Genomic DNA, 24905 nt, shown 5'->3' on the forward strand with positions numbered 1-24905 from the left:
TATGAGGAGTCCTAGTACTGCCATGAATTAGCTGTATCTTTATGCAAAGCACAATCTCTTGAGGATCAGTTTCCTCATCTATGAGAGAGACTCATAATACCTGTCAGGATTATTGTGGAAATTAGGTAAGATAAATTGAAAGTTAGGACAGTGCTCAGTAGGCAGTATGCAGTCAAACATTAGTTCTTTTCTCTTTACTTAAGGGCAGACTTTGGATGGTCTGATACAATACAGATCCTTAGGTCAAAACAAAGAATCCATTTCAACTTCGAAGAAAAGAGCACCATTTCTGAAAGGGCCTTAAAAAGAAGTCACTTATTTGCTCCATCTTTCTGCCTTTGGGCATTACTGTCACCCAAGAGTCTCTTTATTTCTTTACATATTTCAGGAAAGGTAATCTTACACTCTTTCCCAATGGACAATTCCAGGGTTGCAAACTCCTCATTATCAGGAAACTTAACTTTATTACTGAAATACCTCACAGTGCAATTTGAACCTCTTTCTTCTTGAGCCCGTTCTCCATTGGAAGAAAAATGGGTTGATCCTATCTTCGTAAGGGACCATGTTTTCCATTTATTATTGCCCTTTGCCTCATTTTTTCCCTTTAATGACAGAAAAAGCTCATTATGGTGATAATCATTATTCTCTAGGGTAGTGTCAGGCTAGGCATTTATAAATTCTTAGTTTCTTATTAGTAACAGATTTAGATCATAATTTCACTGTTGATTAACTCTTCAATTATCCATTTATTTTTCTTCCTTATATACTTGATAACAAAGTGTGCTTCTGAAGAATTATTCTGGTTGTGTGGTTCTTGTTTTCTCCTCTTGGCAAAAATAGAGTCATGAATCCTAGTTTTGTCATCTGCTTTTAGAATTTCATTTCGTAGATGACGTATATTTGATGGACATAATTACCAACACCCAAATTTAGCAGGGTTTCTTTCCCTTTCTACATGTGCACTGTATTCTGAAATAAAAATTGGAGTACCAAATGCCTAATAAAGCAAAAACTCATGTACAGAATAACAAAAGAATCTGGTCTGTTAGGGTAATTTATCTTTAATTAGTTGAATGGTCCACAGCTTTGTTTAAGGTTATACAGTTATGCCTGGATTAAATAACAATAGCAAAACTTGATAAGCCCTCTGAAAAACAGCTGCTAAACGTATTGCTTTCTGGAATGTAATCATTAGAAATACTCTCTCATTCTATACAATTGCAGAATGCTAGTGGAACTTTCTTGTAAGCTATTTGACATTGAATGTCAATTGATTTAAAACATTTTTTAATCCTCTTATTCCTTTAAGGCGTGTTGGGGCTTTCATGTCCCTTTTGTGTTAAATTTCAAATGACTGGAATGCTGGCTTCTAATTTCTGCTCACTGAAGTGTCCTCTAGACATACCAGATGGTTGGAGCTCCTTTGATGATATGTAAGGGAGCTACATAAATGTATTTATGTAAATACACTTACATAAATGTAAGTGTGTGAGTAAAGTTGCTGTTTTCAGCAACACACACACACCCCTCCAAAAAAAACTCTGCTTAAAATTTCAAATAATAAAGGATTAAGAAGAGATTTCTGATCATCTAAAGGGAAAAAGTTGTGCCCCACATATATTGTTACAATACTTTAATGCATGACTTTTAGTGTAGGGATGAAATAAAATGCAAAATATATCATTCTGGAAGTCTTCTCAGCAGCCAGCTAGTTAAAATATTTAGAGAAGCTGTTTTATAAAGACTTAGAGAACCCTTGAATTTCCCCCCTTTCCTATCTCTTTCCTTTAAAACATGGACGTTTAACATACACATAGTTTTAACAAACATGTTAATCATCAAATCTTATGAACTCAGTTATTAATATCTGGCTGGTTTTAAGCATAGGCTCTCAGTAATATCTGAATACACCAGTATATAAAATCTTAACTATCTGCTTCAATACAGGCGCAATACTTGGTTTTAAATGTTAATATATAGTACACTGTATTGTCCTATGTGTTCATGTATTTAGTTTGATTAACAAAAAGCCTGTTACGAATATAAGCCCATAATGACTTGAGTGCACTTAGCTGAAAACCTTCTACAAAAGGTGATTATATGAAAACTTCAATCTGCATTAAAAAGGTGGGATCAGAAACAGGAATGTGTACAAAAAAAGTCTTTAATGAAGTTGCATCCCTCTTTTTAGAATAAAGACATAATTCACCCCTTTAATGTGCTCAATTTGGTGTTTTTAGTATTTTTTAAAAGTTGAACAACACTCACCACTATCTAACTCTAGAACATTTTCAGTATCCCAAAAAGAAACTCTGTACTCATTAGCAATTATGTCTCCACCCTCCTCCCCCAGCATCTGGTAACCACTAACCTACTTTCTGTTTCTATGGATTTGCCTATCTTGGACACTTTATATAATTATACAATATATGGGTTTTTTTGTGTCTGACTTCTTTCACTTAGCATAATGTTTTCAGTTTTATGTTGTACCACAAATCAATATTCTTTTTATGGCTAAATATATTCCATTGTATGTATATTCCACAATTTACTTGACCATTCATCGGTTGATGAACACTTGGGTTGTTTCTATTTGGGGGTTGTTATAAATAATGCTGCTATGGACATTTGTGTACAAGTTTTCTGTATGGATATATACTTTCACATCTCTTAAAACTGATTAGTCTAATAAATCACTTGTGTTCACTTAAGCAGAACCTCTTAAAATCCCACTTGGAGAATGCAATTTACAATCTTAGGTCGATTGGTCAATTAGGAGACCCCTGAATAATGGCTAACATCTCAATATGTCCGTAAGAATCTTTCTATGAACCTACCATCTATATATGATAATCAATTTCATGAAGACTGCTTCAGTCTTGTAGAAATTGAGTTGTCATCGCATAGAAAATTTCTAAAGTCCTCTGCATTGTTTCAAGGGATAGCTACAAACCATGTTGGAAAGTACTCATTCCATCTTCTAGGATTCAATGAAGGAGCACTTTTAATATATACTTTCCTTTACATACTGACTGTCTTTAAAGTTTGGATTTTTCCATCTTTTTTTTTTATTATTTTGTATTATTTGCCCCAGGGGGGATTTTCCCATCTTGAAAAAATATTGTCAAATCACCAAACCACCTGTCCATTGCAGCTTAAGTTTTAATTAAGAGATAATTCATACTGAGAGTAAAAGTAAAAAGAATGTATTTTGTGTGCAAGGGATGAATGTATTAATAACTTTTTATTTGTAAAGTTTTTTTAAAAAGATGAATGGAAATTGCTTTCTCATGTACTTGTATATAAATAAACATTTCCTGTTGCCCAGATGTGGAGTATCATATGCTATCAAAGTACGTAGAAGCAAATAAGCTTTAAGTACATGAATGTCCTTCAGCATGAGGTGGAATGTGCTCTGAATTTGGGCACCTGAGTTTGTTTATTCTCTAATTGGCTAAACTCGGACAAGTCATTTAACATTTTGCACCATAAATTTCTCCTTTGTAAAACAAGGGACTAGATTAAATAATTTTAAGGCCTTCTGATTATAATACTAAATAAGACTACTCTGCTCTATTCAGAATGTGAAAGTTACATGCTCATTATTTCTAATGGTGAGAAAGATGCTTCATCTGAAGATGTAGTGGAAGGAGTATTACACTGAGAAGCAGAAGACAAATTCTAGTCCCAGTTCTGACATGGACAGGCTGTGTGACTTTGGGCTAATCATTTAATTTCAAGCCTTAATTTTCTCAACTACAAAATACACAGCAGATTAGATATCTTTAAGGTCCCTTCATCTAAAACACATTATATCGTTCTATATTCTTTTGAGACATCACTTAAGATCTTATCTATCACGATTAGGAATGAAACTACTTACTCATGACCAATAAGGCATTCGTTCATTCACCCATTCATTTATTCACAATTTACTAGCATATGCTATAGGGCAGGTACAGGAATCTGTCTCCCACCTGTACTGCAGGAGTCATAGACTTGTTCTTTTTCTTGAAATTCATCTCCTCTCCAATCCTTTCCTCTCATCCTCTGTGTTGGGATATGCACTTGAGAAATGAGTGCCTTGGATTATGAGTCATGGAACATGGTAGAGTTAAGAGGATGATAGAAGAATCAAACCTGATTTTGGGCTCCCTGACAAGTAAGTGTTCTGAACATAGGCTATCTATATAGCCTTACCTGACATTACCCTTTAGTGTTTATAAAGTACTGGGCTTTACAAAATCACTTACCATAATTTTATGTTATTCTCTAATTACAGCTTTTCTACAGTTGCTATGAGACTCTTATTTTTACTATTTTAGCACCTTCATTAAAAAGATGTTTTGTTGAATTTCTCTCCCAAATATACATGCTGTGGTTTTAAGTGTTCTGTTATTAATATTAATTTAAATTGCATGAAATTTGTTTTTGTAGGTTAAAACCAGTCAGATATGACAATCTCCCATCATTCTAATATGACCTACTATGCTGTAAGCTGCAAAGCTTGCTTGAGAGGGAAATACTATTAGCTAGAGGAGAAACTTTGACTCTCATGTGTTTTCATTCCATTTTGTCTTTTCCCCACTAAGGAAATTTGGACAAGTGATTTCACCTTGAACACTGTTTTTTTCCATTAGTTAAATGGGATAATTGCAAATTTGAATAAGACTTTAAAATACATATGGGGGGTGCCGGAGTGGCTCAGTAGTTTAAGCCTCTGCCTTTGGCTCAGGTCATGATCTCAGGGTCCTAGGATCGAGCCCCACATCGGGCTCTCTGCTCGGCGGGGGGCCTGCTTCCTCCTCTCTCTCTGTCTGCCTCTCTGCCTGCTTCTGATCTCTGTCTGTCAAATGAATAAACAAAATCTTTAAAAAAAAAATAAAATAAAATACATATGTATGTATTTTATCGGGGTTAACTATCCCTAGTTGACTCAATTATTCCACATCTGCTAACAGGCAGACTATACCTCATATAAACTATCTATATACCCCAAAACACATCTGCAGCTGAGAGATGAAACTGGGAGCTATGTTTAATAGTTTTTTTTTTTTTTTTTTTTTTTTTGTGTCAGAGAGAGAGAGGGAGAAAGCAAGCACAGGTAGACAGAGTGGTAGGCAGAGGCAGAGGGAGAAGCAGGCTTCCTGCTGAGCAAGGAGCCTGATGTGGGACTCGATCCCAGGACGCCAGGATCATGACCTGAGCCGAAGGCAGCCGCTTAACCAACTGAGCCACCCAGGCGTCCCTGGGAGCTATGTTTAAACCAGTCATGTGTCTGTGCTTTTGGCCAGGTGCTCACCTCTGAATATTTCTATAACTGAAATATCTTATTTCCTTTACTTACTTGCAGGAAACCAAATGTTATTAACATAAGACACCCTAACTAAATTTTCATACTTGGAATTTATTCAGGTTTCCTAGAAAATAGTTATATTTTCACATCTAGATAAAAATAAGCTTGAAGAAACAGGTTAGTGTGACTTTGATCTTAGAGACGAAACCGCAAGAACTATATGTGGCCTTACATTCTACGAAGTTTAGTGATGCTCATATTCACATTTAATCCTCATGTTAACCTTGTGAAGTACTTTCTGCAGCTTAAGTAGAAAGTATACAAGTTTGGATGGAAGACAAAGGTTAAGACCCCGGTTTGAACATAGGAAGCATTCCAAACAAAAGGAATGAAAAATACAAAAGCTTTAGGTCAAAGTATCTGTATTACTCGGAGCAAGTTACTTGGCCTCTTTTTATCTTGTTTTCCTCATTATAAAATAAGCATCTCCATGCCGGTCTTCAATCATTTTACAAGCACCTGCTATGTGCCAAGAAGTGTTCTAGTCACTGAAACTAGAGCAGTAAACAAAATACAAAAGCTTACTTTAATGGAAATTATAGCACGAAAAGAACAGAAAATAAAGAAATATATAGTAATATCAAATGGTGATAATTACCATGAAGAGAATAAACCAGGGCAAAGGGGAGAAGCAGTAATGGTGGAGGGTCACTCTTTTATACAAAGTGGTTAAGGAGAGGCCTCATCAATAATGTCATTTGAAAATAGAGCTTAGAAAGAGGGAATGGTGTGTTTATTTTGGTGCAAGTGTTGTAGGTAGAGGGAACAGAATGTATAAAGGCCTCAAGGTGAGAGAATTCCAGTATGGCTAAAACACAACGAATGAGTGAGGGCCAAGGGGAGATGAGGTTTGAGGGAAGTGTGATATGGATCATAGCAGCCCTCGGAAGGTTGAGTAGAATAGTGATTTGACTTATATTTTAACAGGACCACAGTGCTGCTGTGTTAACAGTAGCTTATAAAAGGGTAAAGACAGAAGCAAGGAAAACGATTTGGAAGACAACTGGTATAAATCAGGTAAAAGAAGGTGACCTGGACCATAGGAGTAGGTATGGAGATTGTGGGAAGGTTCATATTCTGGTTATATTCTATTTGACTGTTTTCTTTAATTGAGGCATAACTGACATATAACATTAGTTTCAGGTATACAACATATTATTTGATATATGTATACATTGTGAAATGAACACCACAATAAGTCTAGTTAATACTTAAATACATGGTTAACAATTTTTTTTGGCGGTGATAAAAGCTATATAATTTTTTATTATAGAAAATATCAAACATAAAGTAGAAGAGTATAATGAACCTCCATGTACATACACATCACCCACCTTCAAAAATCATCAGCTCATGGTCAATCTTGTCCCTTCTATATTCCCACTCATTTTCTCCATTTTGTATTATTTTGAGGCAGGGCCCATACATTATATAACTTCATCTAGAAATATTTCCATATGAGCTTGACCTCACAACCCTGAGATCATGACCTGAGCTAAAACTAAGAGTCTGAGCCTCAACTGACTGGGCCACCTAGTCTACAAAGTTTTTTTTTTTTTTTTTTTTTTAATTTATTTATTTGTCAGAGAGAGAGGGAGAGAGAGCAAGCACAGGCAGACTGAATGGCAGGCAGAGGCAGAGGGAGAAGCAGGCTCCCCGCCAAGCAAGGAGCCCGATGTGGGACTCGATCCCAGGACGCTGGGATCATGACCTGAGCCGAAGGCAGCTGCTTAACCAACCGAGCCACCCAGGTGTCCCTAGTCTACAAAGTTTTAAATAGTTTTTAAAAATACTTAAAAATGGATTCTGTATGAATTTTAAAGTTTGAGCCTACAGGTCTTGCTTATGGTTTAAATGTAAAGAAAGAGGAGTCAAGCATGACTATAAATTTTTTTTTTAAAGATTTTATTTATTTATTTGACAGACAGAGATCACAAGTAGACAGAGAGGCAGGCAGAGAGAGAGAGAGGGAAGCAGGCTCCCTGCTGAGCAGAGCCCGATGCGGAACTCGATCCCAGCACCCTGAGATCATGACCTGAGCCGAAGGCAGCGGCTTAACCCACTGAGCCACCCAGGCGCCCAACATGACTGTAAAGTTTTTGGCTGAAGCAGCTGGTAGTGTTTCATTGACATTTGCTCATATGAAAAACACTGCAGGAGGAGTAGTTTGGGTGGGTAGGGTGAAGCAGGAGTTTGGTTCAGGATGTGCTGAGTTTGAGATGTCTATTAGATATCCAAATAAGAGATCTTAAGGTGGTAGTTGGAGATATGTGCCCGAGATTTGGGGAGAGATTAGGCTGGAGATAGAAATTTGGGAGTCAGTAACACAGAGATAGAATCAAAGGCCTTAAACTGGCATCATCAAAGAAGTTAGTGTAAGTGAAGATACCTTAGGACTGAACCCTGGGGCACTCCAACATTTAGTTAGGGGTAGGAATGAACCAGAAAGGGAGACAAAATGTATGACCAGTAAAATAGGAAGAAAATGAATAGTAGTGTTCTGAAAATATTCTGAGGAGCTGTGATCAACTGTGTCAAATGCTGCTGATCAATTAAGAAAGATGAAGAGTGAGAGATGACCATGGATTGAGTAACATGAAATTCATTGGTGACACTATTATTTTAGTGGAGTGATGGGGATGAAAGAATGCTGTGCATGAGTTCAAGAGAAATAGAAAAGAGGAAAAGGACAGTGACTATGGAATAAACTTTTAAGGAGTTTTTGCTGATAAGAGGTGTTGAGGAATGTGAGGCCCAAAAATTTTATTTTTAAAGCAGGATGTATTAGTGCTGATGGAAATGATCATGGAATGATTCATGATATAGGAGAGTTAGACAGCACCTGGAGTGATGTCCCTGAGTGCACAAGGGGGAAGAACTGACTTTGAGTTATCACAAGATGCTTCATAAAAAAGAGCAGGAGGGAATGCAGGGTCTCTGGGCACCTAGGTGTATGAGTGAGACAGAATGTGAGATAACACGTAGAAGGCATACAAATGTTAGTTCTCTTGGGGCTTTTTTTTTTTTTTTTTAATATTTATTTGACACAGAGAGAGAGAGAGTGCATACAACCAGAGGGAGTGACAGAGGAAGAAGGAGACGCAGACTCTGCTGAGCAGGTAGCCCAATGCGGGTCCCTAATCCCAGGATCCTGGGATCATGACCTGAACTGAAGTCAGATACTTAACCAACTGAGCCCCCCAGGTACCCTTTTCTTTCTCTCTCTCTCTCTCTCTCTCTCTTTCTTTCAAGAGTTAATGCTAACAGCCTAGAGCCACAGACAGCTATTTTTACTAATTAATGGGTCATGGAGAACAGAATCGGGTAGCTTTAGAAAACTAGGAAAGGCAAAATGTAGGTGGAATACTCATACAGGTGGCACCTTGGTTAGGATTACTTGGCTATATATAATTAAAATAAGAAAGAAAGAATAAAGAAGACAGGGTTTCCTTTTCTCATGTGAAAGGAGTCTAAAGATCAGCAGCCTGGGACTAGTACTGTGGTTTCATGGTGTTGTCAGTGGAGTATCTCTCAATTCTCGCCTCTAATTTTAAGACAACGTATAGTGCAAGATGGTTGCTAAAGCCTTCATCTTCATGTCCTTGTGCCAGCAATGGGAAAGAAGGGAAGAAGGGCTTGATCTCTTCATTCCATGGAGACTTCTTGGAAGTTCCATGCAACACTTCTATTTATAGCTCTCTGTCCAGAACTTGGCCTACAAAGAAGGCTGAGACACAGCCTTTCAACAGAGCGTACTGCTCCCTTAGTAAAACATGGGTTTTATTACAAAGGAGCAAGCAGAGAATTGATATCGGGGTAGACCTGAGCACTTATGGGAAGAGCATGGTTTTATAGGTAAAACTCCTGTTTGAACTCTAGCTGTACCATATACTGATTATGACCTTGAACAAGTTGTTTTATCCCTGTGCCTCAGTTTTCTCTCCTCTAAAACTGAGCCAATACCACCCATTACATGCTATTCTGAAGATTAAATGAATAATTCAAGTAATGTGCCACACTGTTTGGCATATAATAAATGATACTACCATGAAATAAAAAGTTAGCCAACTAGCAGGCCTCTAAGAGATATAGTCTTAGTCTTTTCAGGCCACTTTAACAAAATACCATAGACTGAGTGGTGTATAAACATCAAGAATTAAATATTTCATTTTTAAGTAATCTCTGCAGTTAACATGGGGCTCGAACCCACAACCCCAAGATCAAGAGTCACGTGATCTGGCAACCGAGCCAGCCAGGTGCCCCAACACCAGAAATTTATTTCTCACAGTTCTGGAGGCTGGGAAGTGCCTGTAGGTGCCTGGAGATACAATATCTGGTGAGGCTGTTTCCTGGTTCATAGACCGCTGTCTTTTTACTGCAGCATGACCTGAGTGAGGGAGCTCTCTGTGATCTCTTTTATAAGATTACTAATTCCATTTATGAGGTCTCTACTCTCCTGACCTCATCACTTCCCCAAAGCCCCACTTCCAAATACCGTTACATTAGAGATTAGGTTTCAACATATGAATTGAGTATTAAGAACACCTGTTGTGATGAGCACTGGGAATTATATGCAACTAATGAATTGTTTAACACTACATCAAAAACTAATGCTGGCTAACAACATAATCAAAAAAATAAAAATATCACATGAATTAAAAAAAAAAAAGAAACCTAATTCAATCTATAGCAGATATTATAGAGTTCAGGTTGATTGGCTGCTATTACAGGTTTAAAGTTAGAGGAACTGGATCAACTTCAAGGAGAGTTGGAACACACTGTCAAAGGCATTTGTTGAATCCAGTTAACTTTATCATATCTATTCAGTTTGTTCACATTAATATCTATTCAAATGCTTTCTTAATCTCTTCATCTGGTACCAGCCAAACTGCAAATCCTGATATATATAACCTGGTTAAGACCTGCAAAAATAGGACTATTTTGCCAAACACACGTACCTCATATTTAGATCTCCAGAGTGGGAAAATGCTTCTCTGGCCATTCATTTTTGGATCTCTTTTCTAGCTATCTTGGATATCACTAAACTCAACCTAGTATGAGTGTGTGAAAATGGCTTTAGCAAGCAAGCAAATAAACACAAACTGAGTTTTCCACCAACAGAATTTCAACTAACGAAATTCTGAGGGATAGATTTCAGACCAAAGAAGAGTGACAGTGCAAGATATAAGATAAAGAGCAAAGAGAAAGGTAAATATATAGGTAAACCCAAAAACAAAACACAAACAAAAAACTGTAGAAGTTAGTATCTCATAGAGTAAAAAATGAAGAATTCAAATTCATGAAAAATTTAAGAGAAGGGTAAATGGATTGAAAATGACTTAAGGTCTTTGGGAAAGGATTATAAGCACTGATTAGCTTTATACTTTGATATACTTTATACTTTGATAAACTAAGGGTGCATGGTATAATTCCTAGGGCAAAACCAGAAAGAAATAGCATTTAATTTCCAAACCTAGGGGAAAAATAGGAATGATAAAACAAAACAAAACAAAACAACAACAACAACAAAAACCCAACAACCAGAAAAGAAAGGAGAAGGAAACAATGAACCAGCACAGGAAGTATGAAAGAAGATAAACCCAAACATATTTTAGTTACATTGCTAATGGACTAAATGTTCAGTTAGACAAAGATTCTCAGATTGGACAACAGCACAAATCCAACCCAGAGTTTTATAGGAAACACACCTAAGACATAAAGATACTGAAAGATCAAAAAAGAAATGGAGAACAAAACAAACAAAACCCCTAACCTCTTGCAAATACTAACCAAAACAAAGCTAATGTAGTATAGTTATAACAAGTTACTAGCCCATAAAAGCATTCATGGTGGGGTGCCTGGCTGGCTGTCCAAAGAGCATGCAACTGGTGATCTTTGGGGCAGTGGGTTCAAGTCCCATGTTGGGTGTAGAGATTATTTATTTTATAGACTTTATTTATTTATTTGACAGAGACACAGTGAGAGAGGGAACACAAACAGGGGGAGTGGGAGAGGGAGAACCAAGCTTCCTGTCTGATGCAGGGCTCGATCCCTGCATCACCACCTGAGCCGAAGGCAGACGTCCAATGACTAAGCCACCCAGGTGCCCCTAAGGCTTACTTAAAAAAAAAAAAAAAAAAAAAAAAGCATTCATGATGATGAGATGAGCTTTTCAAGATGGACTTTTCAGTCTATCAGTAAGATACAGAATTGAATTTGTGCCTAAAAATGCAGTCTCAAAAAGAAACAAAAACCAAAACCTGGCTAAAATGCAGAACACATTCACAATCATAGAGGGAGATTTAAAAATACCTCCTTTGGGGCACCTGAGTGTCTCAGAGGGTTAACCCTCTGCCTTCAGCTCAGGTCATGGTCTCAGCATCCTGGGATTGAGCCCTGCATCAGGCTCTCTTCTCAGCCGGGAGCCTACTTCTCCTTCTCTGCCTACTTGTGATCTCTGTGTCAAATGAATAAAATCTTTAAAAAAATTAAAAACAAAAATACCTCCTTCAATAATTGACAGAATGGGGAAAAATCCATGCAAATAATTTGAACATGATTAACATATCTAATATATAGACACAAAATACTGTGTCCAATCACTGCAGAATACATGTTCTTCTCAACCATATATGGAACCTTCACAAAAACTGACCATACATGAGGCCACAAAACAACTCTTAACAAATTTCAAAGGACTGAAATAATATAGTGTAAGTCTTCTGACCACAATGTAATTTAGGTAGAAGTCATTCATAAAGAGATAACTAAAATAAAAGCCTTATGCTTAAAAACTAAGAAACACATTTGTAAATAACTCATAGGTCAAAGAAACCACATGGAAAGTATTAAACATTTTGAACTGAGTAACAAAAACACTAACATACAAGTGTGATCTCAGGAGAAAGTCTAGATAGACAGACTTCAGATTAAACACCCTATGGGTGATAACCGTAGGTAAGTGGATGAATTCAACCACAGAGTACATGCAGAAGTGCCAATAACAGAACACTAACAGGCACCATCTTTTAAAGTGTAGGCAAATAAAAAGGCAAAAAGACTTTTTTAGGGGAGATGATCAGATAATATTTCTGAGACTCCAGTAAACAGGGATCCTACCCCAGCACCCATGCTTCAGGGTGATTGATGCTTTAGAGAGCATTCCTCAAGATTTTCTAAGTTCTCCATTTCTGGGACTAATAAGCAAGGCACCCTGAGCTCAGATCTGGTCCCACATGAGATCTTGTTGCAGGAAGTACCTCTTAAAATTTTCTAAGTTTCACTTTGCTGCCTGGCATAGGTACCATTTCTCCCTTTGAGGTATGCTCCAATCCTCTAACTCAGGCTGGGTGTGCAGCACATGCCCAGAGGAGCTCTAGGTCTTATTATACCTATGGAACTGCCCTGGGTCTGAACAGAAGGCCATTCCTGCTGACTGAGCAGTATTTCTTTCCCATGACAGTATGTGACTGGGCTGCAAGAATGGTGCTTTGTTTAGGTGATTCCTATTGGAACAAATGAATTACAGGTTCTGGGCTACCAAATGTCACCACTGACCCTTGGGATTGAGAGGTGTGTGTGTGTGTGCGCGCGCGCGTGTGCCCCCATGTATGGGGTCTTACCTCTTTCAACTGGTGCTGTCTCTGGTCTGTAGACCCCAGGCTTGTGAGGCTGGTGGCAGTTGTTCTTTACCCTGTTTACCTCCTGCCACTGGCACTAGGGAGATCACCTTATCCCTTTGCAGGTTCTGCACCTTGTGCCAGGCCAGGCCCTTCTCATCCGAGGCCTTTTAAGACTGTTGCTCCACAATGCCAATCATCCCTTCTAATCAGTGTCCTTTCTTGTTTCAGTTGGTAATGACACTATGCTCTCCAGGTCTGGACTTAAGCCATGCTGATGAAGGAGTGGACGTTCCTTGCACAAATGAAACCACTCTTCTTGCTCTACCCCTGGGCCTCTTGCCTATTATTCCTGGATGTGATCAAGAGATCACAGCCTAGGAAGGCGGTAATTACAGCCTTAAAAGTTCAAGAGAAGACATGTTAGAATATGTATTCTATGTTTACATTATGGAAGTCCAAATGACAAATATGACCAGAAAATGAATTATTATTCATTTTCCTGCATATTCTGGGTGAGGTGTGTATTTTTGGTAATCATCAATGAGGCACAGTAACGACCTCTGGTAGTCATTGGAAGCCAGTATTCAGTGACACAATGGATGCAACATCATGAGTAATGACATAATCAGCATTAAATAGATGGTATTGGGGAACTATAGAGGCAAGACCCATATAGTTCAATACAAACACTTTCTCAAGGGTCATAGCATTGTGAATAACTGCACTACCATTCTTTTATTGCAGTGGGATATGAAATTAGCCAGGAATGGCACAACTGGCAATAAAGAAGATGAAGAGATGGGGTCTATATACTACAAAGAATCTTGACATGCACTGACTGAGCAAAAAACATATACTCTTTCTCTGTCCATTATTCTAAATCTTTATTGACGAAACACTCTACTTACATGGGCCCTTGAATTCTGTAATCCATTTTAAAATCAAATTGTTATATAGACAAAGGCCTTGCAAAAAAATATCTGCCCTGTAGACAGCCCTGAACAAAGTGGAGCAGAAACTAGGCAAAAGCAGAAACCATGGGAATAGTGACTTAGAAAAGGAAGAAGTGCAAAGAGATCAAATAACATAAGAAATGACAAATCCATTGGATTTCAGGGTTAGAAAACCATTGACACTATAGCCACTGGAGGTGGAAAGACAGATTGCAGCAGTGAATGGTGTGAAAGTTGACAGTGGCTATTTTTTAAAGGAGACTGGCTATGAACAAGAGTAACTGGGGCGCCTGGGTGGCTCAGTGGGTTAAGCCGCTGCCTTCGGCTCAGGTCATGATCTCAGGGTCCTGGGATCGAGTCCCGCATCGGGCTCTCTGCTCGGCAGGGAGCCTGCTTCCTCCTCTCTCTCTCTGCCTGCCTCTCTGTCTACTTGTGATCTCTCTCTGTCAAATAAATAAATAAAATCTTTAAAAAAAAAAAAAAAAAAAAAAAAAAAAAAAAAAAAAAACAAGAGTAACTATCAGGGATGTAGCAAGGAGTATATAGAGTATCAAAAAGAATGAGTGCAACTGAATAAAAAAAAGTACTTTTACAATATGAGATCTGGTAGGCAACAAATGAATCAAACAATCTAATTTAGTATCACTTATAGACAGTGACCCTGCGTCCTAACATGGTTCAGTATGAAGAATACAACTCAGGGACAATCTCTGCCCAAACCCAGAAACTAATTAAGTCTTCAGGCTTTGCTTACAGGAAATACTGGAGGACAGAGAGTCAAGGTACTAATAGTATAAAGAAGAAAACACACAAATCCAAGAAGTGGGACATGCTATAAAACAATGGTTTGATTTCTTCAAAAAAGTCAATATGGTGAAAAATAAAAGGTGAAGTTCTAGGAAAAAAAAAAACAAACCCTAGAAACATAATGAAACATCATGGATGAAACTTAAATCCTGGTTAAACATCATCAATTAGAAGACAATCTAGGGCAAGTAAAAAAATTTGAAAATGGGCTGAATATTAGGTGATACTGGATATTTACTGTTATTTTTCTTTGTTATGATAATGATACTGTAATTATGTGGAAGAAAAAGTCTTCAGTTTAAGGAAACTCAGGTTTAAGTATTTGGGAGTGAAATGTCTTATCTGTAGCTTATCTTCAAACAGTTCATCAAAAACAACTATATATCTATACTGATACAGTAAAAGCAAATACACACATACACAAAAGGCAAAATGTTAAAAATGATACAATCTAAGTTGTAGGTATAGATGTTGTATCATTCCACTATTCTTCCAACTTTTCTGTGTTTGTAAATTCTCAAAATAAAAAGTTGGAGAGGGGGAAAAGAGCCAAAAAGTCAGTACTAAGAAAGCAAAGATGGGTATAATAATCAATAGCTCAAAAAGAAAGATTAGCACTACACAGAAAGTGTGCATTACTTTCTGAGATTAAAGAAGCTGTAGATGAGTACAGACCAGTGGGTAACTATGGGTGTGGGTAGCTGAGGGAATAACCAGTGATCTCAATCTTCTCCATGATGCATGAGGCAAGGAGAGTACTCTAGGTTGGAGGTATGAAGAGGGAAGATTTGGAATAGCTGCTGTGGCAAATGGCAAAAAGACATGTAAGATTTCATATTTTACATAGGTTAAAGATTTCACAGGGTACAGCTTAGATGCTGCCAAGGAGAGTCTAGAAACTACTCATTTTTGCTCCTCTAATCCCTTCAAGCTTATCTCCTTTCACAGAACTTACCAGATGTTTACTAATTGTTTGTTTACACTAATAGACCATGAGTTTCTTGAAGGAATGGGCTTGACTCTCATTTTCGAGTTCCTAGCACCTAGCCCAGTGCCTGGTACACAGTAACCATTCAATAAATATTTACCAAATAAAAATGACTGTTTCACATTTAACTCTAAACAGTAAGTTTTTATTGATCCTATCCCCAACCCATATATGTTGCTTAGTTAATTGATTCTCTACCATGCTCCCATAGCAACATAAATGTTTTAGTACCCATTAAAAACCTCTATCATTCCATTTACTGCATTGTACTGAAATTGTCTACATCTGTCTTACCCAGGAGACTAAAATTTTTTGAGATTACTGGTCTCGTAGCTTTGTATCACAAACGCAGCACTGTAGTTGGCCCTAATACATAGCAGGCATTTTCTGAGCTGGGTAGAACAATTATGACTTTAAGTTTTGGTTTGCAAAAGCTTTATTTCTGAATGTACATGTGATCTTAACAAATACTTTTAACAAGCAAAATTAACAATATCACTAAAGGAAAATCAACAATAAGATAAAGTGCCAAAGTATTTGAACGAGTGTAGTCTGGATAAAACAGTGGGAAAAACAATGGTTTTACATTTTAAAAAGCACAAAAAAACCCCTATTTTCTATTTGCTTTTGTTTGAGTTTTCAAAATTCAAGACTGCTTTCCATACTACAGCAGGCAAAAATTTCCAAATAGACTTACCTTTAAAAGCTTAGCAGCTGGCTCCAGGTTGACTTTCTATGAAAATAATTCAGGAGACCAACTGTTTTTATTCTCAGGCACAGCAGGCGGGCAATTTTCTGAAAATGGAAAGCTACGCTGGACTTCTGAACAAGAATCAAGTCCCAAAACTGACTCTTTGGAAAGCCAGCCTGAACTTGTTCTTCGTTTGACACATTTCAGTTTCTTTCTCAGTAATTCTTCTTGATCAGTAGAATCACAAGCAGCAGAGCATTTCCTTAGACTCACGGCTTGGAATTCAAGCATCTCTCTAGGAAATACTTTTTTTGTGGTAGGAGGGACCCATTCATTATCAGTTTCAGGACACTCAGCAATAGGACTACTGAAAACCTCTGGTTGTGTAATACCAGATTTAATAGGGCTTCTGAATTTCTGGCTGGGTGTCTTTACATTGTTTGGACACCTACAGGTGGCTTGGTGTGCATCATTTTCAGAGGAAATCCTTCTTTTTTTATAGTTAACATCAAGATCGGAATAAAAGACAAGTAAATTTTTGAAAGCTCCTTTTACCCCATGAGCTCTTGTTTGGTGGAATCCTGCGACTGGAGTTGACTGTGAACATGGAACAAAGTCTTGACTATCTCCAAAATCATATTCTGAATCTGCCCGAAAATGAGGTGGAGAAGAACATGTTCTTGGACACACAGAGGTAGATATGCTTTGCAAAGTTAACTTCTGTGAAAATTGGCTGGAATTCTCAGGAAGTGATCTCAGTGAGAAATCTGATTCTGTATGATGACTTTCTGCCAAAGACTTTCCCCACTGTAACAAAATGTCCTGTGACTTTTTAGTAATTTCTGTTGTAATGTCCATTTCTTTAGCACTATCATCAAAGAGATCAGCAGAAGCATTGTAGCTACTACCTTCATGACCAGTAGAATAGTTCTGTGTTAAGTTATTGTTGATATGTCCACAAGGCATTTCTTTCAGTGTACTTGTACTTTTACTACTGCAAAGTGCTTCTAAAGGATATGTAAGCTTTCTGCAGATTGTAAAACTGTCGCCTTGGTTCTTTGGACACCTATAATGTTTATTTTCTAAGTTGCAGAAGTCAGAAATATTACATCTCCTTGAACACAAAGTTACCAACTTTTCACTCATTTCTGAAAATGATTTTTCTCCACATCTTTTGATATATTTGCTACTGAGATAAGAATGGTCACTCTCTGAAGTACTGCACTGAAGTGAAATTTCAGCCCTATGTGGTGGAATTCTGGTAGACTTAAGAGTACCTGTTGTTTCTAAACCTTCTGAAGATGGAAACAGAGCTGACTGACAAGAATTTGGTGGAAAATATTTAGAAATATCACTTCCATTACTACTTATAGAGACAGTCTCTGCTGTATTATTTGACTGTGACTCCTTCTGAACACTAGGACTTGGATTTGCTTCACGGTTGGAAAGGAAGTTATCTTTGCTGCAGCTTGCTTTGACGGTTGCTTGAGATGATCTTAAAGCTACAGGTGGTATATGGACGGTTCCAGTAGTTGTCTGGGAAGTCACAGATAACCTGCTGTGGTCTGCATGTAATCTATCGATGTCATTATCTAGAAGACATTTCCTACTACTGGCATCTGTCTGGGTTATAGCAATTTCACTTTCAATAACTGCCAGAAACTCATTCAGGCTTTCAGAGAATGGCAGATCATCCCAAATCTCAGCGTCAGAGTCCTGGGAACCACCAGTTACCTCTTCAAGTCTGAGTGATGAAGGTGGACAACATGTAGATCTCTCCTGAAGGCTACTGGGGTTATCTAAATCATGATACTGGTGACATGTGGGCTCACGTGGGGAATAGCTATTTTTAATTTCCACTGCACTGTGGAAGGATTTTTTATTACCTGACTCAAGGAGCTCTTGCATTTTCAAAGAGAAAAAATTAGGGTGAGTAACTCTGATTTCATGACTGCTATGGACTGCGGTGGGCTGATAAGCTTGTAAGCCAAGCTCTTCATCCAACTTCTGTGCTGTACTCTTTTTATCCACATATGAAACAAGGCTCCAAGAACCCTGAAAGGCATCATGGCAGCTATTATTGGAAGCAGTGGCCTCTGTAAAAGAGATGTACTTTCTGTTTTGGTGAAGAGTACCAATGGCCTTGCTTTGTTCTGAAGCAGAAAAATCATCATTTGTTAGGTGTGAAAGAGTGGAAGTGAGTTCAAGTGATGCCTGCCAGAATCTTGAAAAATTACCTCTGCTATGGGACTCGAAAAAACAAGAACTGCTGTCAGGGTCAGAGATGTTGCTGAGATCACTATTCGTGTGTTCTGAAGCAAGTAAGTGGCTACTTGATGCCTGGGTGCCACCATCAAGTTTCCTGAAATCAGAAATCTGCAAAAGCTGATGGAAGTAGTCAATGACAGTGAAGCTGGCAACACCTGGGTCTGGTAGAACAATCTGGCAAGCTACTAATGCTTTAACTTCTCTCCTGTGGTTAGAGCATTGCTTTAAGAAGTTATTAGAATCTGAACCTTGTCCATCTCGGTTTCCAAAATTCTGTGAAGGTAGTAAATGAATTTAAATGAGAACAAAAATCTCTTCTTTTGACTCAAAAGTGAAACAGAGACTTAACAGATTAAAATAGACACAGTTATAACTTCTACCCCATAATTTCAATTCCTATAGTGCTTTAGGCAGAGTAGCATAAAGTAATAGAAATAAACCTTGGAGTAAAGAGACTGGTTCTAACATTTACTACTGTTGGGGCTTTGGACAATTATTTAACTTCTCTGAACGTTAGTTCTCTCATGTATAAAATAAGGATAAATATGCAGGACTATTATATTATCAGTAACACAAGGAAAATTGCAGTGCCAAGCAAACAGTAGTTGCTCAATAGTACCTACTATTATATTTCTCATTCGACTCCAGAAACTTTAAATGTTTAGGGAAAAGTTCTCACTCATTAAAAAGAAGAAAAGAGGGGCACCTGGGTGGCTCAGTGGGTTAAAGCCTCTGCCTTCAGCTCAGGTCATGATCCCAGGGTCCTGGGATCGAGCCCCACATCGGGCTCTCTGCTGAGCAGGGAGCCTGCTTCCCCATCTCTCTCTCTCTCTGCCTACTTGTGATCTCTGTCTGTCAAATAAATAAATAAAATCTTTAAAAAAAAAAAAAAAAAGAAGAAAAGAGGGGCGCCTGGGTGGCTCAGTAGGTTAAGCCTCTGCCTTCGGCTCAGGTCATGATCCCAGGGTCCTGGGATCGAGCCCCACATTGGGCTCTCTGCTCAGCAGGGAGCCTGCTTCCCTTCCTCTCTCTGCCTGCCTCTCTGCCTACCTGTGATCTCTGTCTGTCAAATAAATAAATAAAATCTTAAAAAAAAAAAAGAAGAAAAGAACAAAAACCATCTAAGATTTTAACAACAACAAAAAGCTCAATGGCTCCTGATTTCACTGTTACTTTGATTTTTTCTTAATGTTTAGCTGAGGAATGCTCTATTCCCCCTTTTGAAACCTGGATTCAAGTGTGGGCAAAATTTCTATTTGTTCCCTTTAGCATAGATGAGACAGAAAACAATTATTCCTACAGAGTCAGTATATTCTTATAACTTCTACAATCACTTTTGTAATTATTTAAGACCATTCTTCCCACCTATTCTTAGAGTAACAAATACTCAGAAACTTTCTTTTCCATGTTAGTTCTCTCTTCCTTTTACAGATGATAGAATCAAACCAATAAAGAGTTAAGTTTTACTACAGAATTTAAACAAATTTTGGAGAGTGAAATAAACACCAAATATCAACACAAAATATCTAACTATTCTGACTTTAAAATTAATTTACATTTTTAAAGCTATGAAAGCATCTGAACTGGCCTCTTCTGACTTGAAAGAGGAAGCTGTCACACATGGTGTTTTAACGCGGTTAGCCTATTTTTACAATTTAAAGTGCTTCTACAGACTCTTACACGTATGACTCCTAAAGACTATTCAGAAAATTAAAATTATTTTATTACAATGAAAATGTTAACAGAATACTAAAAAGAAAGCTAGTCTCAATTACCGTCACTCCAAAAATAAAGCTTTGTCCAACAAAGTAAATTTCAACTGCTTTAGTTAATAGGTTCCGAATTGCATCATTGTCCAGTGTTTCTGAAATTTCATTAGGATCCTGAATGTACCTTGATTGGAAAGAAAATTAAAATGTGAAGACAAAAGCTTTGAACTTTTAACTTACCATAAAAAAAATAGTTAGTTTGAAAATGCAGCATAAACCTTGTGAGTGACATATAGAAAAAAAAAAAAAGAAGATTTTAAAAGGTAGGCATTTTGCTCCCTCTAGTTTCCCATAGCTTAGAAAGTAAAAAATGATCAAGCGTGTATAAAGTGGATCCCTTCCTAGGAATCAAGCCCAGCATTTATTTGCAAAGCAGCAGTAGGAGTAGTAGTGGGATCTCTAGCCCTCAAAGCAGAGGGAAGTCTTTCTTCTTTTGATAATCCAGTTTGTTCTCAACTACAAGGAAATGGACAGGATTATCTTCTGGCAAGTAACAGAGTATTCTCGAGAGTAGGAGATGGAAGGGAAGAAAAAGCTTTAATCACTTATATCATTCTTACATCTCAGGACACCTCAATAGGTCAAACTATGCAGATGATGTTGCAGTGCAAGTGAAAGAAATGACAAATTTTCAACCTCTGGTATGCAAATATTCCCTCAACGGCTTCTTTCATGTTAAGGGACTTTAGCCACTTGAATACTAACCTCAGTCTGGATAATCCTTTAGTCTGAAACAATTTTACTTTCTTATCTTATATTCCTCTAATATGGATTAGAGTATTGTAAACTAATATTTTTACAACAGCTAAATTTCCCTGAAAAAAAGGAGCCTAGCTTAACATTGTCATAATATGTAATGAGGAAATAAATACCTTTCTATTTACTTGATCACCTTTTAAAGGAACTGATAATCTGAGGTCAAGTGATTATCTTTCAACTAAATGCATATTACCTTAAAAACATGTATCTTCAAATTCTACTGATACACTAAAAGAGTAGCTAAGGAAAAAAAAATACTTTAAATAGTCTTACCTGTGCAAACCAGTGGCTGTAAGACCAAAAAATGCATCTAAGCAGCTTCCAAATACAGTAATGCCAAATAATTTGTTAGATTCTGCAACTTTTAAGGAAAGTTTGTATCTATAATTGGCATTTTCAGCTTTACCAGTAGAGCCACATTTTGGACAATGAGACCTGGGAGAGTGGAGGAAAAAAAAAGTACAGATGTTCACTATTTTTTTTTTTAAACTATGGAAAACAAATCTGGAAAAGTAAAGATTAAAAATAATGTTTTGTGTACAAATGTACTTATATAACTCATATTCTTAAATGATTTCAGACCAGGATCTTTTCAATTTCTCTATTCATGAGAACTACTTTTCCTGACTTAAATTAAGTAGCACCAAATTGATAGAAAACTGAAGGAGTGCCTGGCTGGCTCAGTTGGTAGAGCATGCAACTCTAGATCTCAGGGTAGTGAGTTTGAGCCCCACAATGGGTGTGGAACTTACTTAAAAAAAGGAAAAATAAAACCTGTGTGCATGAGAGAAGGAGAGACAGAAAAGAAGAGGGAGAGGGAGGGAGAAAAAGAGAGAGGGTAAGGAAAGGAAAGGGGAGGTAGAAAGATATTCTTATTAGGTAGCTAAATTACCATTAACAAATTGAGGCATATTATGGAATTGGGGGGGGGCAAAGTAAACAACGAAATGAGGACCACACCAACATAAGACCTGATGTTTAATGTCTACCTTTTAAGAGAATAATATCTGTTAAGAGAATGATGAATAATCTTGAAACATTTAATAAATATTGATATACAAAGTACCTAGTTTTCTTTTTCTCACCAATATAAGAACAACCTGTACTTTCTTTTATATTTTGGAATATGCTGAGAATTTATTAGGTTACCAAAATTAGGTGTGAAACATTTTTAAAGTTGTTTTTAAGGCAATATATAACTATGGCCAAAGGCTTTCTTGGCAAAAACTACTGTGGTTAATTGTAACTCTACTGTTATGTACTAGTGGTCTGGTCTTGGGATAGTTACAAATTACTTAAACCTTGATTTTCTAATCTGTAAAAACAAAACAAAACAAAACAGGATTGAAGAATAAAATGTGACAAAGTGTAAGAAAGAAAATAAATAGGGGCACCTGGGTAGCTCAGTCAAGCGAGCATAGACTCTTGAATTCAGCTCAGGTTATGATCTCTGGGTAGTGAGATCCAGCCCCAGGTCAGGCTCCGGGCTCAGCACAGCAGAGTAACTATTTGAGATTTTCTCTTTCCCTCTCCCTTTATCCCTCCCATCACTTGTGTGCACATGCTTGGTGCATGCTCTCTCTCTCTTCTCCAATAAACTCTTAAAAAAAAAAAAAAGGTAAGGAAAGGATGTAGTGCAGATCTTGCCAAATTAATGTTGTCAGTCTGCTTTGTCCCCATAATTATACTAAATACTGTGATGATTACTGTCATTTCTAGTGTTTCTCTCCTTTCTAGTTTTCTGCAATGTCTTTAACTCTGATAGCCACTTTCATGTTCTTAATTTAGCAAACTGACCTCTTAATACATCTTATGGTAATGGTTAATCCTAGAATTTTATTCTTCCTTCATGACCCTAATGATCTGGCTTAAAAATGAAAGGCAAAATGCAAATAGAAAATAATGTTAGAGATAGTTGTATAATTTTGATTACTGCCAGAAAGCCACCAGGGGGAGCCTAAAATCCATAGCTCACAAGGTGACTATTTTGAACAAAGGTTAATCCTTTGTTTAAATGACTGATTCACCATCACTAGATCTGTGCTAATTATTTTTTTGCTTTTGCTACACTGAAAATGGCTGCATGCCAATCCATTCATCTATCCTTACTCTTACATATTAATAATACATTCAGGTCTAATGTTAACCTCTCGGCAAATCTTGGAAAAATATGCATCAGCATTTTTGCAGTTTACAAATGTTTTTAAGCAGCCCAGGAATTTCTATGCATATTAAAGTTTAAAAACCTCTAATCTATTAGTCCATACTGACACTTATTTATTTTAATCCAGCTTTATTCCTCTTGGATTATACATATTTATTATGTTAAATATTATAATAATAATATAAATATATTAAAGTGTATATAATTTAGTGTGTATATGCATTAATACTAAAAACCTAGTTTTTGTTAGACTATCATTGGTCTTCTGCTTGCAAAACAGTTCATCATTAGCCTTACAGTTCTTACAGTTATCATAAGACATCACTGAAGGAAAAACTACAGGCTAGGAATTGAAATCCTTAGATTTGGGTCATAAAATTCACCTCAATTGCTCCATTTGTAAATACCTTGTTTATTTTGTTAAAATAAAGATTCTGATTCATTAGGTTTGGGACAAGACCCAAGATTCTGCTTTTCAAATAAGCTTCCAGATAAGCTGATACAGCTGTTTTCAGACCACCTTTTGAGAAGCAAGGGTAGAGACAACACATTCAAAACAGTCCCCTCATTTAACTTCTGGAGGCACATTTTCCAAAAACATCATTTGTTAATGGAACAGCAGTCTTCAAATTTTTTGGTCTCAGGGAGGGGCAGGGAGCTCGGGACTCCAGGATCATGACCTGAGCCAAAGGCAGTCACTTAACCAACTGAGCCACCCAGGTACCCAGGCCCCTTTATATTCTTAAAAACTGAGAACGTCAGAGAACTTCTATGTGTCTAATATCTACCCATATTTTTAACTGAATATGAGATATTAATGAAAATAAGAAATTAAAATTGAGAAATCTAAAAAAATATTTATTAATCTACTCAAATAATAGATCCATTGCGTGGTTAACAACAACAAAAAAATAATCTTTATGAAAAATAACTGTGTTCCAAAATAAAAAAATTAGCATCAAGAGAAGGGCATGTTTTATAGTTTGTAAATTTCTTTAAAGTCTGACTTAATAACTACTGCTGGATCCTCATATTTCCTTCTTTGCTCAGTCTGTTGTATACCTAAATAGTTCAGTCAGAACTCCCTTACCCAGGGCTTCTTAAGCTCTGGGAAAGAGGGGGCAGTGATGGCATTCTGGATACAAATTCCACTGTTAATTTGAAGGTAATGCAAGGTAATAGTGATTAGGTAATGCAAACAGCAGCCAAAATGTTTAGGGTTGAATATGTTTCTGCCACTAACTAGCTGTGTGATTTGGGGCATGTTACTTAACTTTTCTAAGCTTTAATATTCTCCTTTGAAGGCTGGCATTAATAGCATCATTCACAGGGCTGTTGTATTAAAAGATAAGCTTATAAAGCTCCCAGCATAATGCTTAGCAAATGGTCAACATTCATTAATGTTATCTATTGTTATTACCAGACCAAAGAGGCAATAATGGCAATATTGTTCAACGTATATTTTTGTTGCAGGTTATCTTGATAAGAAATAACTTGGTAAAAAGCAAACAAAACAATTTAAAAAATA

The 24905-nt window shown here is 37.0% G+C and overlaps 1 protein-coding gene across 9 annotated transcripts in view; it reads right to left on the reverse strand.

The window, feature by feature from the left end:
- The window catches only part of DDIAS (DNA damage induced apoptosis suppressor), a 51617-nt gene that overhangs the window by 14016 nt on the left and 12696 nt on the right, over window positions 1-24905 (reverse strand). For 5 of the 9 annotated variants that reach the window (XM_047692933.1, XM_047692932.1, XM_047692934.1 and 2 more), the window contains 3 exons: window positions 21487-21648; window positions 20461-20578; window positions 16145-18958 (listed from right to left, as the gene is read on the reverse strand). In XM_047692933.1, coding sequence (XP_047548889.1) covers window positions 16460-18958; window positions 20461-20578; window positions 21487-21648 — 2779 coding nt within the window. In that variant the 3' untranslated portion in view covers window positions 16145-16459. Of the gene's footprint in view, window positions 1-16144; window positions 18959-20460; window positions 20579-21486; window positions 21649-24905 lie in introns of those variants that run through there. The other 4 variants (XR_007121103.1, XM_047692937.1, XM_047692936.1 and 1 more) reach the window with 1 other exon arrangement.

This window comes from Lutra lutra, chromosome 10 (genome assembly GCF_902655055.1).
Source record: "Lutra lutra chromosome 10, mLutLut1.2, whole genome shotgun sequence".
In the NCBI taxonomy this organism is placed as follows: domain Eukaryota; kingdom Metazoa; phylum Chordata; class Mammalia; order Carnivora; family Mustelidae; genus Lutra; species Lutra lutra.